The sequence below is a fragment of the Podarcis pityusensis genome (genome assembly GCF_964106645.2).
Source record: "Podarcis pityusensis genome assembly, chromosome: 4".
Taxonomy (NCBI): Eukaryota; Metazoa; Chordata; class Lepidosauria; order Squamata; family Lacertidae; genus Podarcis; species Podarcis pityusensis.
The window spans coordinates 74,957,265-74,973,688 of record NC_138027.1 but is presented as its reverse complement, the minus strand read 5'-3'; the positions used below and the strand labels follow the sequence as shown (position 1 = coordinate 74,973,688).

Below are 16,424 nucleotides of genomic sequence, written 5' to 3'. Positions count from 1 at the left end.
CAAGTGGAGTCAGGACTCAGGATAAACCGAGTATGCCATGAGAAGTGCTGCTGTTGCTATTACATTATTCAGCCGCAGTTCTATAAAAAGCCAACCTCAAGCTTTGAGGTAAATCTTTAATGAGAACTGGTTCCCATGGCCTTTTACTGTTTTGAAGCTCCTGGCGTTACACAGCCTAGTTGAAAAGTTATTTTAAAGGTGATGAAATATTATTATATTTGAAACTCTGATTTCTGCATACATCATCTGCTGCTCATTTTGCTTGGCTATTACTATGGTTTGTTGGACCTCAATTCATTTAGAGGTCACTGGCTACTTGACTCCTTTTGTAGTAGCTTTGTATTGGGTTAGGAAACTAAATTAGGGCAATGGCAAAAATTAGGAGGCATCTACACTAAAAACATATGTAAAGTTCAATGAAGGTATCACAGGAAACTCTCTTTGGACACATCAGTTTTCACTGATTTGAAGAGAAGCAAATATTGCTGATAAAAACATACTTGTGGGTTTGTGTCCAACTTAATCCTATAGTCAATCATGGTATCGGCCAAGAAACATTTCCTGGTGTTCTCCCATACCTCTCTGTATTTTTTCATTTTATATACCTCCCGAAGTTGATTGGTAATACTTTTTAGCTTGTTCACAGTTGTTATCTGAGCCTTATTTGGATGTTCAGGTCCCTCACGTGATTAGAATTGTGTGAGGGAGAGGAGGGAATACACTGTCTGTCCCCGCCCCTGAATCATACCCCCTGGCTCTCCATGTGTCCCCCATTTGATAAACTAAATTGATCCTAAATTGCATGTGGAACTTCAATAAGAACAGCAGGCTCCCTGCTGCAGATGTTCTCCTTCCAACCCAAGCAGGATGCTGGGTCAGGATGGACACAGGTGTCACTGGGAACATTGAGCATTACTCTGCTCTCCTTCTTATTGTGTATGGAAGAGAAGTCCTGAATAGGGCACTTTTCCATGAGTTTTGGGCAAGTATCTTTGAAATACTTCTTTTTAAGAGTTGGGAAGGGCTGTGTATCTGTGAACATGGCAGAGAAGCAAACCTCCTGGCAATGGGTTGGGAAAAGAGAAGAGTGGCGCAGTCTGGGAATAAGGTTTTTGGAGTGGCCCATAGCTCCTCAAGCCCCAAACCTGCTTATGTTTCAGCAGCAGTTTTTAAAGTAGATGACTGCACCATGGTGGCGGCTTGTTGCTCCATCCATCCTGCTCTTCTTTCTAATCAAATGTTATGCCTGTGTATGAAATCCAGCAGTATTGGGGCATATCTAGTGTGCAGGGTGGAAAGGTACAGACACATTTCCTAATTATGCATAGCGGAGTGGGTAGGAATTATGCATATTTCGGGGTGGGTAGGAAGTCGGGCTTAATCTGCTGAGCTTTGTAGAAAAAGGATGGCTTTGGATACTAGTAATGATCAATGGTCCTAATTCTTCAGTTGTGAAGGGTTGTGCCTTGACAATGTACTGACATTTGCACCTTTTGATTCCTAGTAAAACAGATGTATTGAAAACATTTCTCAAATCTTACTCTGCATGTGACATTTCAAAAAAGGCTTAAATGAGTTCATCGGCATCACAAGCCAAAGAGGAATGAGAAGAAACAGGATTTGCAGAGGAGGGAAATGACTCAGGGAGGGTTGCTGAGTTTGATGGAACCACATGAGTGAGAAGTGATCTCTTCCAGTGCTTGACACAGAGCCAGTCACTCTCGTTTTCACCCCTCCAAAGAATGTGTCACTTACAATAGCAAACTCGGAATTGATTTAGTTTAGTTTCCACAGGCAGAGTTACATCAGATGGCTAGGTTTTAGGCAGGCCTGTGTGGAGCTAGTCTGAGGCCCAGAGTGCGGGTCTTGTTAGAATAAAGTTATAAACTGAAACAAAAAAGCAGTCAGTCCCTGGCAGGGTCTAGCTCCCTTCCCTCAGCCCTCTGGCCAGCTTATTCCTCCAAGACCTGGGGTAAGTGTATCTGGCTGGCTGCCCCCTTGCACGGGCCTGGTTTCAGGGTCCCTCCAATTCTCTCTCCTTTCCCCTTTAAAAAGGGAAAACCTCTCCTGCCATTTTCAGAATAGCAAAATATGCTCACATGGCTGCTACAGGTACCTCTGCAGGGCAAGTTAGGTTGTCGGTCTGGCCTGTGTTCCAGGTCACCTTTGATGGCATGCAAGTAATGTCTAGTTCTACCCATTTCTGTCCTCAGTAATGATGCTGATCTGTGGCTATGGTGCACTTGAAAATATTGTCCTGTTGCAATGCTTCAATTTTAGCGCATGTGCCACAGAAGTGAGGCCAATCCAGCTGGAAAACCAAACGGAATGCTTTTTGATGATATAATAATCACACAAGCATCAACACTGCATGTTTCCTTTTCCTAGGATCAAACTTAAAGGCATTTGTAGAATTAGGGTTTTGTGCTTCTTCCCAAATGTGGGGACACCTGTGTGGTTAGCCTCCATGAAGTCACACAAGAGGTGGCACAATGCACCAGAATGAACCTGTAGTTTTGTCTGGTTTAAGGCAAGTGTAAGGATTGGCTGTAGTCTTTTGTGCAGATAGTATATTGTTCTGTATGACTGTCAGGTGTAACAGTGCCACAACACCTTTTTTAAAAAAACAAACAAAGGTGCTTTGGGAGGGAGGGATTTTAGAAAACATAAGCAGATGATGGAGAGAAACCGTGCCAAGCCCTTTCCCTGCTCATTTCCGCACTCAGACATACATGGTTTAGAACCTGTGTTTGCTTCCAATGGGACCCTTCCACAAATAAAAAGTGTACTTAGGTTTGTGGAAGAGTCTTTGGTCTAGTGGACACACAGCCTGATGGAAGAGGAGGGGAGGCAATTAATGCTGATTGCCTGCAGCCCTCCACATGATATCAAATGCTGTTATGGGCCATGCACAAACCATAAATTTAAAGCACATTTAACATCCCACCCCGAATCCTGGGAGCTGTAAATTACCCCTTACAGAGCTACAGTTCTCAGGATTCTTTTGTGGAGGGGGAAGTTGTGCTTTGAATTTATGGTGTGGACACAGCCTAGGGGGTCCCCTAACTTTCTAGAGAAGATTTTTGGCTGGCTGAAGGGAGCAATCTCAAGAGTCATCTCCTCTCTGCTAACAGAAGAGGTGTTCATTGGATCAGAAACACAGCTGAATTCATCCCTTTGTAGCGCTGCATTCTGAGACATTTCCTTTGACCTTTTTTGGAGCTCAGTGTTTACAAATGGAGACTCACAAAATTTCACAGGTATGATGGGGAATCCCCCCCTTCCTCAGCGCTGCAGAGAGCGCCTTTCATGAAGCTGAATTGCAAGTCAGTTAAGCTTATCTTTCAAACAGTGTAGAAACCAGCCCAAACTTGACTAATGTCTCAAAATGGCACTGATGTGCTTGAGGAAGGAGCAAGTAATATATATGGTTGAAGGCAGACTTTGCTTTTTGTTGGTCATACAACCAAATTAATAGCATCTCCCTGTCTTTTTGGGGTGTTTTTGTGTAGGGTTTGTGAACTTGAAGAACTGGGAGAGCTGTCCCCTTGTTGGGAAAGTCTTCGTCGGCAAATAGTTACTCAGTACCAAACGATCATTCTAACGTACCAGGAAAACCTCACAAATCTTCACCAGTACAAAGGTAACTGACATCTTTACCACCACCTCCATAATACAGAACGCATGTTTGGAACTCTGTTTGTATGATTATTTTTAAAACACCTGATGTAATGTATGATTCAGCTGTTCTCTAGAGAAAAACGGTTAAACTGTGGGCACATCCTATTTGCACCACAGATGTAGTGCCTGGGCATGGAGCATTGGCACTAAAAAAGTTCTGTTTCACTCTCCCTTCCACCTCCATCTGTGCCCAGACACACGTGTGGGCAACTGGGTAGGACATAAGGAAGTGCATGGAGGACCAGCCCTAGCACTAGGCAGAGGGAGGCAACCACCTCAGGTGGCAGATGCTAGGCAGAAGAAGCAGTTCCTGGCTCTGCCTCCTGAGCATCCCCAACCCTTCGCCTTTGCTGCCACTCATCTCCTTGTTCCCTTATTTACCTTGCTTCAGAGCATATTATCCTGTCACCAGAGCTGCAGGGTTTAACTGCCAGTCCAGTAAGCTTCTGTATGTGAAATGGGGAAAGGATGCTCTCTTATCCTTCCCTTCAGAAAGAAAAACATATTGGGCATTTTCCCTGCAACCCTATCTAGCCCATCCTTCTCTGTTCAGTGCAAGTAACTGGAGGGAAGGCTAGCTTGAAAACCTAAGAGATTTTCCATTCCCTGAATGTGCATCCGTTTATACCTTGCCTTTTGATGCAAACGCCAAGTCAGCTCACAAGGAACAGTAAATTTCAAACAACTGGAAAGTGACACTAAAACCACAAGGGAAAACAATAACAGCAGATGAAAGCAGCAGCAGCAGAAAACCATTGAAAGGATCCTGATTACCATTAAAAGCACAGAAGAACAGCAAGGACTTTGCCTGGAGCCTAAAAAAAATATGAGGTGTGCCCATCTGTGTACGTAGATGGAGGAAGAAGAAAACAGGGCTTTGAAGATTCCTACTGGGATTCTCCACCTGTGGTGCAAGTGGATTGTGTACCTTTAACTTTTCTTACCTGTGTTTTTTATCTGGGTTTCTGACTTCAGAATTCCATTCTTTAAACACAAAACAAAAAGCTTGCCACTTATTGTCCAACCACACCATCCTAAGTTTCCATGATTCTTTGGCGCAAGCCAGGTGCCTTAGATATGCAGTTAAATGTAGTTTAAATGTATGGTGTGGATGTCGCCGTGTGTTGGGATTAGCATCATCTATTTAAACAAAGGACTTACTCAGTTTAGGGGGGAAAGATGGAGTTCACTTTTAACAGCAAAAGAGAGGGGTGCTGAACATTCCCAACATTTCACTGCATACCCTCCATCATTTTCAAAGAGGCCCTTTAGGAAATCTCATTGCCAGTACAAACTTCATGCTGCAGTTTTTGTACTGCAATTTGCCAACAAATTTTTCTTAGTGGTTGCATTTTTATGGACTCAGCATGCAGAAATCATCTTCTTTATATCCTCAGGTCCATCGTTCAAAGCAAGTAGCCTGAAAGCTGACAAAAAGCTGGAATTTGTGCCCACAAATTTACACATACAGCGAATGAGAGTCCAAGATGATGCAGGATCAGGTATTTTTTTTCTTTCTTGCTCATATATCCTGTAGGTTCTATTCTCTCTCTCTCTCTCTCTCTCTCTCTCTCTCTCTCTCTCTCTCTGTGTGTGTGTGTTTTCCCAATCCTTCACAGAGATGCTGGGTTTTGAGCTTGCAACTTTTTCATGCAAATTATGTGCTCTACTATTGAGTTACAGCTTTCATTTTTTTGAAAAAATAAAGTTTCTAGCCCTCCTACAGAAAAAGTTATGAAGTGAAATGTGCGGGTACTTCAAAACATTACCGTGAAATGAGCCAGCCTGGTTGCTCCTGATTGCCTGTGTTTTTAGCCAACCAGTGAAACCAGAGCTTTGATAAGTGAATTGTTTAGACACCAGGCATTGGAATCCCTGGGTTCCTAAGGGGCTGCTCTTTTCCCCTCCTCTTTAGTCTACTTCTCCTGCTTTTGCCTTATTTTCTAGTCCTCAGATTCTCCATAGTTTGCCCTTCCATTTTTTTCCCTAGCAATCAGAATGCATCTTTCCTGTGTTGGGTTCGTCTGAGATCAGGTAGTCCCTAGAAGTTATTTTCTGCAAATACTACTACATACTCAGCATGAGTGGATTTTAAAGACCCCTCTTTTCCAATAAAATGGCAACTGCAAAGTATGAAAATTTGCAGAATGTCTACTGCTCTGCAGGAGTTGAAGGCTGAAGCCCAGGCACTCATTAAGAATGCACTGTTTAGTTAACTTACAGAACAATTATATACTTGTCTTTTCAGAAGTAAGTCTGTGTTTAATAAGGCTTACACCCAGGCAAGTGGTTTAGGGGTGGCACTGGGCAAAAGTAGGGGGTTTGTGCCTTTGGCAACTGTATGGCAGGCAGAAACCCAACAAGGTTACTCCTTTCCTAGTACAGAAATATGATTACAGGAAAAGCTTCAACGTGACAGCATTTTCTCTAATTTGTGTTATGCTGTGCCCCCCCATGGCAGCCGTTCTGTTACTGGTACCCCACAACACTCTCTCAGAAATCGAAATGTGCTCACTGGTCCAAAGAGCTTGGCAACCCCCCGATATATTAGGCGCTTTGCAAATTACATTCTTGTAGTACAAATTCTCACAGGCTTGCAGTCCAAGTCTGGATGGTGAGTATTCTCCTTTAAACCTCTCCTCCTCACTTTTGGCTTTGTTTAGATCAGAACTATGATATTGTAACTATAGGAGCACCAGCCGCTCACTGTCAAGGCTTTAAGTCTGGAGGCCTGCGGAAAAAGCTGCACAAATTTGAAGATGCCAAGAAACAGTAAGTAGAATGCTTGGTGGCTGTCTGCCCTCTCCTGTAGCCCTCGTTTTGTAAAAAGCATCTAATACCTTGTGTCTTTTTTATTGCTTCTACATATAGGAAGATTCACTCCAAAACCACGAAGATTAGAGCCAGTTTATGGAAAGAGTTTGACAGAAGAAGGTTTTCCCATTTTTTCAGCCAGTAATTTTACTTCAGTTTTAAGTAGATAAATAGATAGCTTATGACAGCTTAATGAGCTATTGTATATTTAATATAAGCATTAGCCTTTCTGTATAGATGTATAAAAGGTTTGACTGTATGTGTAGATTCCTGCAGTCCCTAAGTTTGACCTAGGCTGTTTTTACCCTTTGATATGAGCAGCTGAAATCAAATCAAAGGATCAGAAGTCTGTGGGCAGCTCCTGGGTCCCTGTCTGCTCCTTATACTGCTACGGCATCACCATTTCCCGGCAACTTTATTTTTACTGTGTCTACTCCCTGTAGAGGGAGAGGGATGTTCAGGGAACATCCTGAAATAGTCTAGAAAATTGGTCTTTAACCTTTCTCCTAATTTTTCAATCTAAAGGTTTTTGAAGATTCTTAATGACTGTCTTCATTGAAGCTTCCCAATCTGCAGTCAGATGGGAACATGGCTAAACTAATTTTCCTAGCTTCTGTCTCTGTCATTTCCTAATAGGTGCCAAAGACCTTTCTTGAGAACATGCTGAAAGAGCGAGACTCCCTAGTCTTTCTTGGTCTTTTAGCAATCATCTTAGGTTCTGTGAAAAGGAAATTCAATCAGTGCTTGCTTTCTTTTTTTTAAGAGTGAGATTGTAAACTCTGACCCTTTTTGGAGTGGGCATTCCTACTATATTTTCTCATTAGAGAGCAGAAACCTTTTGTATTCTATAACTGCAGGAATGGCTTTGAGGAAGCACACTCTCTGGTTTCCTCTAGCAGCTGGTTTGTATGGAAGACAGAAGAGCTAGGAGTAATTTACACTTCTACTTTCTGTGTTTTCGCTATAAAATTTAAAATACAGAATGTAAATCTTAATCCTTGGATGAGATGCTCGATTCCCAGAGGGAATCGCTAGTAAACTGGCATACTGGAATTGCCACAGTTCTGACATTGTTCCCTGTCTACACTATAATACAAAAGGTTAAGTCTATACATGCCTGAAGGGGAAAAAGTATTGGGAAAATGTCAAAACGCATATCCATAGAAGTTTCTTAAGCTGGCCGGAAGTGTCTCAGATGCAGCATAGAGATGCAGATTCCATCCTCGTCGTCTTGTGGTCCCCACAGTCAAAACCAGAGAGGAAGGAGGACAGCAGCCGGGTGGGCTGGCTTCTAGTTTTGCTTGTTTTTTTAAGCTGGACACTATTTGTGCCATTTCCACCCTTTCAGGTTTAAATGGTTCAGTGGTAAACCAGTCACCCAGAAAGATAACATCTGCACGTGAGGAATACATGCAGAAATTTCCTTTTAGAAAGCCACTCTACTTGAAACCACTATGGAAGACATTTCATATAAGCGTGCACCTTACAACCATTTCTCCACCCCACCCCGATTGTGCTACAGTCAGACCCATGTTTTTATCATAGGTGGAACTCCTGGCAAAGGACTGGCTTTTGGGGAACATAATAATAATAATAATAATAAATTTTATTTATATCCCGCCCTCCCCAGCCAAAGCCAGGCTCAGGGCGGCTAACAACAAACAAATAATCAAACAATCAAATAATCCAACATTCTAAAACATTTCATTATAAAAATTAATTAAAATCAAATTAATGGCAACCGTTAAGCAAAGTTCTGTGCAGGTTGCCGGAGGTGGGAGTCAGGCTGGGCCCTGACCAAAGGCCTGGCGGAACAACTCTGTCTTGCAGGCCCTGCGGAAAGATGTCAGGTCCCGCAGGGCCCTAGTCTCTTGTGACAGAGCGTTCCACCAGATTGGAGCCGCAGCTGAGAAAGCCCTGGCTCTAGTTGAGGCCAGCCTAACCTCTCTGAGGCCTGGGACCTTCAGGATGTTTTTATTTGCAGACCGTAGGTTCCTCTGTGGGGCATACCAGGAGAGGCGGTCCCGTAGGTACGAGGGTCCTAGGCCGTATAGGGCTTTAAAGGTGTCTGTACCAGATGTCTGTACTAGCTGTTGTATCACTACTATTACTTGATGTTGTATTTTGCAAAAACATATTTGTATGGAGAAAAATATGTGGCAAAAGTCTACACTAAACTATAATTATTTGATCTCTGTTGGTTTTAAGTGACTTGTTGTCACTGTCACATCAGGTATCGTTTTTAACCAACAGATGGTGGTCCAGTAAATAGAATTATTCTTCCTGCTGGTTCTGTTGGTACCTGGGAAGAACATGGGCGCTGCAGTCCTCTAAATTTTTTGATGTTTAATATGTTGTGGAAACGTTGCATGAATAGAGGATGGGTGGAAGGAAGCAGCGCAACTCATTGAACTTGCTGCTTCTCCTTTATTTCTCCTCCTCTATAATATCTCTAGTCCTTCCTGTCTTCCTGCCTGCTAGAAGTCTCCTGGTCACAGCAAGGAGGGAGGTGGGGTGTTGTGAGGTCTGCATAAGGGTTATTAATAATGATGAGGGGAATTGTTCAGTAATTTACACTGCTCAGAACAATAACAGAAACCAAAACACAGCTATCCTTTGGAATTTGATCTTCTAATATTACAGTGCAGTTCTCATAACAAAAATGTATCAAAGTGAACTGTGTATATAAATGCATATATGAGTGAACATATACAAAACTGCATTACATTAGAGGAGATTGCTTGCAAAAATGTGTGTTAGGGGGAAATGCATACATAAATCTGTATATTAGAATACATACTAAAATATCGATAAATTTCCATGATGTGGAAATCTGAACTTCTTATTGGAAAAATGAGAAACCAAAAAGGACCTATATATCCACCCCAAGCTATTAAGCAACCCACACTTGAGTCAGGATTGACTAATCTTCAGGGCAGTTCTTTTTTTAACTCCTTCCACCTCTCTGGATAACAGACACCTGTGCCATATCAGAATCTGCTTCTAAAGGTTCCTTCATTGCCAAACCAGTTTGGTATTTTGGGTGGGAGGCTGATGATTAATGAGAAACATGAACTGTACCCCCCCCCCCCCAAATCTGTGCAAAGTAAATTGTGTAGTTCTTTGGATCCCAGCCCATAGATTTGTGTTATGCTGCCAGATTGCAGTTATTTGTGCATTTTGCAGTCAAGCTCCTTGTGTCGCATGTAGCACCCATTGTGCTGATGCAGCCAGAAATCTATGGAATGGGTTGCAAGTCATAAACCATTCTGTATTGACTATGATTTTGTTTTGCTTACAATTTTAATGACATAAGCAAACCTTATTGGGAAAAATATTTAAAACAACTAACATTGTTTATCTAATGTTGCTTTGCTTTGTTTTTTGCTTTTGGTATCTGCTAACAAATAATGGCTAACTTTCATTTGGTTTTATTTTTTTTAGCAGTTATGAGGAATGTTGGTGAGTTTTCTGTTTCTCAGTTTGGAGGCAGAACTTTCCTGTTTGATCTTTTTCTTTTTTTGACAAAAGTTAATGTGTGTACAGAGATGCCTCCCCCTTTTAATACTTTGCATTTGCTTTTGCTAATTTTGCTTCATTCAGTTAATGTGGTTGTTTACTGGGGTATGTTGCATGATTTAATTTGATCTTGTCATCTGCATTATTTGCCTTCCTAATGAACAGCTAACACAGACCAAGTTTGGTTGCTAGAACCTTGGGAGCCAATTTAATTGGAATGCTTTAACTTTAAGAGACCATTTTTGTTAGAAACTGAAAATACTCAGAATACGACATGAACCTTTTACATTATATTGGTCACTCTTTTTATGCATCCACAAATGTATGAAAATTGGTTAGATGATTTGGGCTTTGAACTTCAAGTTGCCAATGAAGGCTGATAGCTGTTCATTTGGGAGAATGACTGCAGATAGTAGTTTGTCGTCTGTGAACTTCATACCATCAAATAATTTATTTCCTCTTATTTGGCAATAGATTTGCTTCCCTTCTTTTAATATGAGACTCACCAGGCTGCATGGACTGTGCTACCAATTATATCCTAATTCTTCTGCATGATATCTCCCTTATTGTAAGAAAAACGGTTAATAACTCTGGATAGTTGGATGTGACTATTGAGATGGTGCAGAGATTTTTAAACAGCTGTCCCATATAGAAACAAGGAACCCTGGCAAAAATCCAATAAAAGAGGCATGCTAAAGCTATTTTGAATCAGTAGGTTTAAACATGCCAAACAGAGTTTGATAAAGGCTGCTGTCCTTGAAATTGCTGGTCAAGAGCCATAAATGACCCAATTGCTATGACCATTGCTGACAGTTTCAGTAAACACATTGTTTCCAGTTAGTGGTTTTCAAGACCTTTGATCCTGCAAAGTTAGGAATTCTAGATCCATTTTGTCTAAACAAATGATGTGTAGAACAACAGCCACACTCCCCAAAAGTGATGTCCAACATTACCAGCCCTGTGGAACAGCTGTTGTTTTGAAAAAAGAAGATGCACCTTTAGGCTTACATACCCACATGATGGGATCTTATTTTCAACTAGGCATTGTGCCAGTATAGCACTCTTCCACACATTTTTGCTCGAGGACAGGAGAGGGGAACCTGTGACCTTCCTAGATGTTGTAGGCCTACGACTTCCATCAGCCCCGGCTACCATGGTCAAGGGACAGGGATTGTGGGAGCTCTGTAGTTGCATCAGCAATATAGGTAGAGGGTTAAGGGTAAGAATAACATCCTGGTTTTGCAACATGTTTGGGACTGCAAAAACAGTGAGGGTTGCAATCAGATGGCAGTCCATACAGCACTTGGCTGGTGGAGTCTGTTTGCCTTGGCTGGTCACAGGCAGTGCAGATTTGAGACTCATGCTTAAATGAATTTAAACTGGTGAGGAAGATTGAACATGGGGCCAAGCAAAGCTCCACTATCCTCTTGTGTGTGTAAAATGACACCAGGCATCGGCTGAGGTCTTTTGAGTTGGTTGAAGGCAGAAATTGAACAGCATTTTCCTCCCTCAACCACTAGGGGGAGCTCAACTCTTGCCTGATGTCATCTTTGCATACACAGAGAAGACCTTAATCAGGGTAAGAACTGATGGTCAATTCTGAGTCAAAGGCTTATGAGCAGAAATAGTTTTGCTTTGTTTATTTATGAAGTAGTGATAGTAAGTTCTAGTAACTGTGAGCTTTCTAGAGGACTTTGAAGCCTACCAAATGGTAGGAAATAAATTATCTTTTAAAAAAATATTTGTTTGTTAAATGTGAATAAATAAATGTATGTTTAGAGCAGGGGATTAGACCAATACTGCAATCCTAACCCCACTTACCTGGGAGCAAGCTCCACTGAATTAAGTTGGACTTTCTTCTGGGTAGACACGGTTAGAAGTGTGCTATAGGTCACATTAAATCCTTATTTAATGTCCCTGTGGAAGTTATGAGCAGTCACTTGGCATGCGCAGCGTATGTTGCCACCCAAGTGCTTTCATTAAAGGCAGAGTGGTAGTCTGAACATGAGTCCTTGTAGCACCTCTCGGTCTCTTCATGCTTGATAGTTAATTGGGAGAAACTGTTTGCCTCTGCTTTCTCCTTTTTCAGCATGGAAAAGGAATGGAATTGCAGTGCTGATCTGTTGGATTGATTTTTATTTTTATGTTTTTTTAAAAAAATTATCCCTTTTTCCACCCCCCAGCACTTCGACCAATACCCAGTCAATAGTGTACATACCACAAGATATTATCCGAGCAAAGGAGATTATTGCACAGATCAATACCTTGAAAACTCAAGTTAGTTACTACGCAGAAAGACTCTCCAGAGCTGCCAAGGACAGATCCGCCAATGGGCTTGAAAGAACACTTGCCATTCTGGCAGATAAGGTACGGGATATGATCAAGAGTCCCTATGTCCCATTGTGGTCTCTCTGAATATACCGAGAAGGTAACCTTGGCTATCCTCTTTGAATATTAAGTTTTGACTGTAAGAGAGCATGGCAAGGTAGTCTTAGTGGTTCCTCTGCAGTTCCTGAATTCATGATGGAATATGGACTGTAGAAAGAGTTGCAAAATACGTTGTTGTCTCAATCCTTTCTAGACACGGCAGCTTGTCACCGTCTGCGACTGCAAACTGCTGGCAAATTCAATACATGCGCTGAATGCTGCAAGACCAGATTATATAGCTTCAAAGGCCTCTCCAACCTCTGTAGAAGAAGAGCAAGTGGTGCTGAGGAATGACCAAGATACCCTGGTGGCCAGGTGGACAGGAAGAAATAGCCGATCTTCTCTACAAGTGGACTGGCATGAAGAAGAATGGGTAGGTTTGTTGACCTGGGATTCAGTTTCTATTAGCAGTCTTGCTGCTGAAAGCTTGAGGGGTATAGTTATACTACATCTCTCCATTCTGTAGACTTGGGTTTTCAGGGATCACCAGGGATCCATGAACTTCACTCAGGGGAAGACACTGTGTGTCTTTGTTTCTATGGCTGAAAAAGGGAGGTGGCACATCCATCATTTTAAATAATAATATTGTTTTATTATTATTTTGAAATTTGAATTCTGTAGAATTTAAACTGAATTCAGTAAGATATATATAAGAAATAAAAGCAACAAAATTACAATTATAAATCATAAATCTAGCACAGTGGATTACAATTGCTGCAGAAAAGGTACAATTGCTTCTGAAAGGTCTGCCAAGAATCTCAATTTTCAAGTGGTCAGTGGGCAAAATTTTCGGGGAAAGTGCTGTTACAGGCACATTTTTTATGGAAAGCAAAATCTGAAGACTAGCATCTAGTATTGGAAGGCTCTTCAACTAGTCAGCCCTCAGCTTTTTAACTGATAAATGATGTTAACTGATATTCTTGTTAGGAGCAATGAAAAATAGTGTCATGAAGGCCAGTCCCCAATTAGTTTTTCCACCAAAATATGATCAGAATTTGTAGCCCTTCTTTATATTGGTATGAGACAGAAAATGATATGCATTATTTAATGGATTTCATCTCTCTTGAAGTGCCTGTACAAATGGGAGCAACAATATCTAAACAAGTTTTCTAACTTCCCAGGTGGTGTGATGCTATACTTATTTTTTTTATAGTGGAAAGCAAAGGATGCTGTAACATCTTGTAGGACTTGAATCAAACTGTGCAGTTTCATCCAACCAGAAACTGATGTTGACTGTTTTTTAATTCCGTTGCAAAGTTAAAATGGCTAGAAAAGGGTTGTAAAGCACATGTACTGAGCACCTTACAGGGAGAGCCTATAAAATACACCCTCATAAAAAATGGAAAACATTCTCCTGAAAGATAGTCTTGTGGCTGAGCCCATTGTGTTGATAAGTTTCTTGTTCTACTTCGGGCTTTTTCAACTGCTATTTTGACCCAAGATCCTTCCCGCACTGAGATCAGAATGATGTAACCTCCCCCCCCTCCCAATGTTAAAGTTACAGGAGTCTTTAGTTAGTCCGTTTGTTTTTCATTCCTTCCCAGGAAAAAGTCTGGGTGAATGTTGACAAAAGTCTTGAATGCATTATCCAGAGGGTGGACAAACTCCTCCAGAAAGAGCGTTTGCATAGTGATAGCTGTGAAGACGTTTTTCAGTGTGACACCAGCTGTTCTAGCAAGAAAGGTAAACGGGATACCCGTGCGTACTGGATAAAGCCACGCACCTCATCATCTTCGTCATCCCCATCATCTTCATCCATACCATCCTCTGCATGCCACTGTCCCCAAGACACAAGTGCGTATGACAGCCATGGCTTCTTCCTGCTGCTCCTCCGCTTTGGCGTATTTCTTACCCTTTTCGCCATGTGGTGTTTATGAGTAAGTGGCTGCATTTAGACAATCAAATCTCAGCTCAACAAGCTTCACGCACCTGCACTGTGCTCCTCCTTTGAAGCATGATTGAGGAAGCCAGCCAGGAAGCTGCAGTTAATGTTGGCATCAAAAGCAGGTTCTGTATCTATGCTGAGCAGCTTCCAAACAAGGCCTGAGAGGGAGCCATAGTTTAAAAATGGCATCTAGGTCCTCACTTGTTTAGAAGCTGTTAACTATTGTTTCCAGTCTGGTGGGCATGTGTGGCTGATTAACTGTGGTTTTCTGGCATGCTTGCTTGCTTGTTCAGTGAAAGGAAGGAAGCTGGAGGAAAGGGATTGTGTGCGGATGCGTGAAACTTGTGCATATCTTGGTGTATGGAGCTGAGATCTGGTCATCTGAATGTGGCCAAAATGTATGCTACAGGAGAGATGTGGGAGCCATTTTTCCTTAGATTTATTTCAAGATGCTATTCTCATGTTTCTCCTGAAACATGTGGATTAAGGTCTCCTCTGAATAGGCCCTTCTGCTGATAGGGTGTTTCTAAATAAGACCAACAGGTCAAACAGGGAATGTCTGCACAAGAAAAGCCAGAGGAGTGAGTAGAGCTTGGGTGACTGTTTTGCTGAAGTGAACTAGGCGCTAACGCAGTGACAATGTGAGGAGGTGTGAGAAACTGCTGGATTCTGCTTTGGGGCTTTGGCAAAATCGCTTAACAGCATTTTCTGTTTAGTTCTATATATTGCTAATTTGTATTTGCATTGAGGACTTCCGGTTCATAGTTCATGCTCTTTGCTTATAGTTCAGAAAATTATATACTGTGTAATATTTCTGTACATCAGGTCCCTGCAGTTGAAAGGTTCAGGCTGTTTTAGTCTGAATTAGATTCTTCTGTTTCACCTAGGTGATAGAGGGGCATTCTCTGTTGGCCTCATTCCTGTATATTTGTCAGAGTACAGTGACTTTTAGGACACTTCTCATGTTCCTCATTGTGACTAGACCCCATCAGGAGTGTGGGAATTTGCAAATTGAGCATATATTTAGGTGACATTGTTGAACTTCTAGGCCTGAGTTTCCCAAAGTTGGTCTCAAGCTGTTTTTGGACTACAACTCCCATCATCCCTAGCTAGCAGGACCAGTTGTCAGGAATGATGGGATTTGTAGACCAAAAACAGCTGGAAGCCCAAGTTTGGGAAATCATGCTAGGCCATAATATTTCCCCCTTGTGCTTTGATTTCTTGGCTTGTAAATGGTTAGAGAAATTGTATTTCCAAGTCTACACAGATATATTTTTTAAGTATACACATGTGTGATGTCTATATGTTACACCTGTGTTTCTGTAACAAATGTGTAACTGATTCCTCCACCCCACCCCATGCCGATCACAGTGTGTAGAGCTGCCCTGCCAAATTCTTTGTTGTGTTACACTGAAGGATATGTTAGAACTCAATAGTTTCTTTCGAGGACTGAGAGCAGTCTGCTTTCTTGTATGACATTTCAAAACAATTCATACAACAATTCGTATGAGAAGGCAACTGAAAACTACCTTTCTCATACTGTATTTTCATTATGTGTCTTCACAACAAATTTGTATTTGTGATTTCACACAGACATTTCATAATTAATATTTCTGAGTTACAATTTTTTTAACAGAGTAAAATGCTGTCTCATGAAATAATATATTTTTTCTTTTAACTTATTAGGTGCAGAACTAGTAGTGTATGATTTGTCAAGCTTCATAACCGATAACTTTTCTGTATTTCTAGTTATTCATGCCATATGTTGTTAAGAATTAGCAAGATGCAAGGATGAAGAACTGAGTTTATTGATCCCTATGAAATAACTTCGATAACATGAAAACCAATGCCTTTCAACTGTTTGCAGATTGAATTTAAATCTTAAACTTCTTTTTTTTAATAAGCTGTGTGACAATATGTATGGGGAAGATATGTTGTCTGAATCAAGTAATTGCTAAATAACTTTCACATCAGAGTGATTAAGAAATGGATTTCACTCAATGCAGTCAGTATCTATTATACAGCACAGCACTGTATAATTTTTGTATGTGGCAAACCTTCTCTCTCAATTCATCAAATGTTTTCTGATAATGTATTG

General features: G+C 41.3%; 1 protein-coding gene across 18 annotated transcripts in view; it reads left to right on the top strand.

The window, feature by feature from the left end:
- Window positions 1-16,424, top strand: part of INPP4A (inositol polyphosphate-4-phosphatase type I A) — a 100,857-nt gene that overhangs the window by 58,261 nt on the left and 26,172 nt on the right. For 4 of the 18 annotated variants that reach the window (XM_081003417.1, XM_081003412.1, XM_081003414.1 and 1 more), the window contains exons 12-18: window positions 3,513-3,643; window positions 5,079-5,183; window positions 6,345-6,453; window positions 6,553-6,636; window positions 12,198-12,381; window positions 12,596-12,814; window positions 13,986-14,235. In XM_081003417.1, the coding sequence (XP_080859543.1) occupies window positions 3,513-3,643; window positions 5,079-5,183; window positions 6,345-6,453; window positions 6,553-6,636; window positions 12,198-12,381; window positions 12,596-12,814; window positions 13,986-14,235 (1,082 nt within the window). Of the gene's footprint in view, window positions 1-3,512; window positions 3,644-5,078; window positions 5,184-6,344; window positions 6,454-6,552; window positions 6,637-9,939; window positions 9,958-12,197; window positions 12,382-12,595; window positions 12,815-13,985; window positions 14,236-16,424 lie in introns of all 18 variants that reach the window. The other 14 variants (XM_081003406.1, XM_081003418.1, XM_081003403.1 and 11 more) reach the window with 6 other exon arrangements.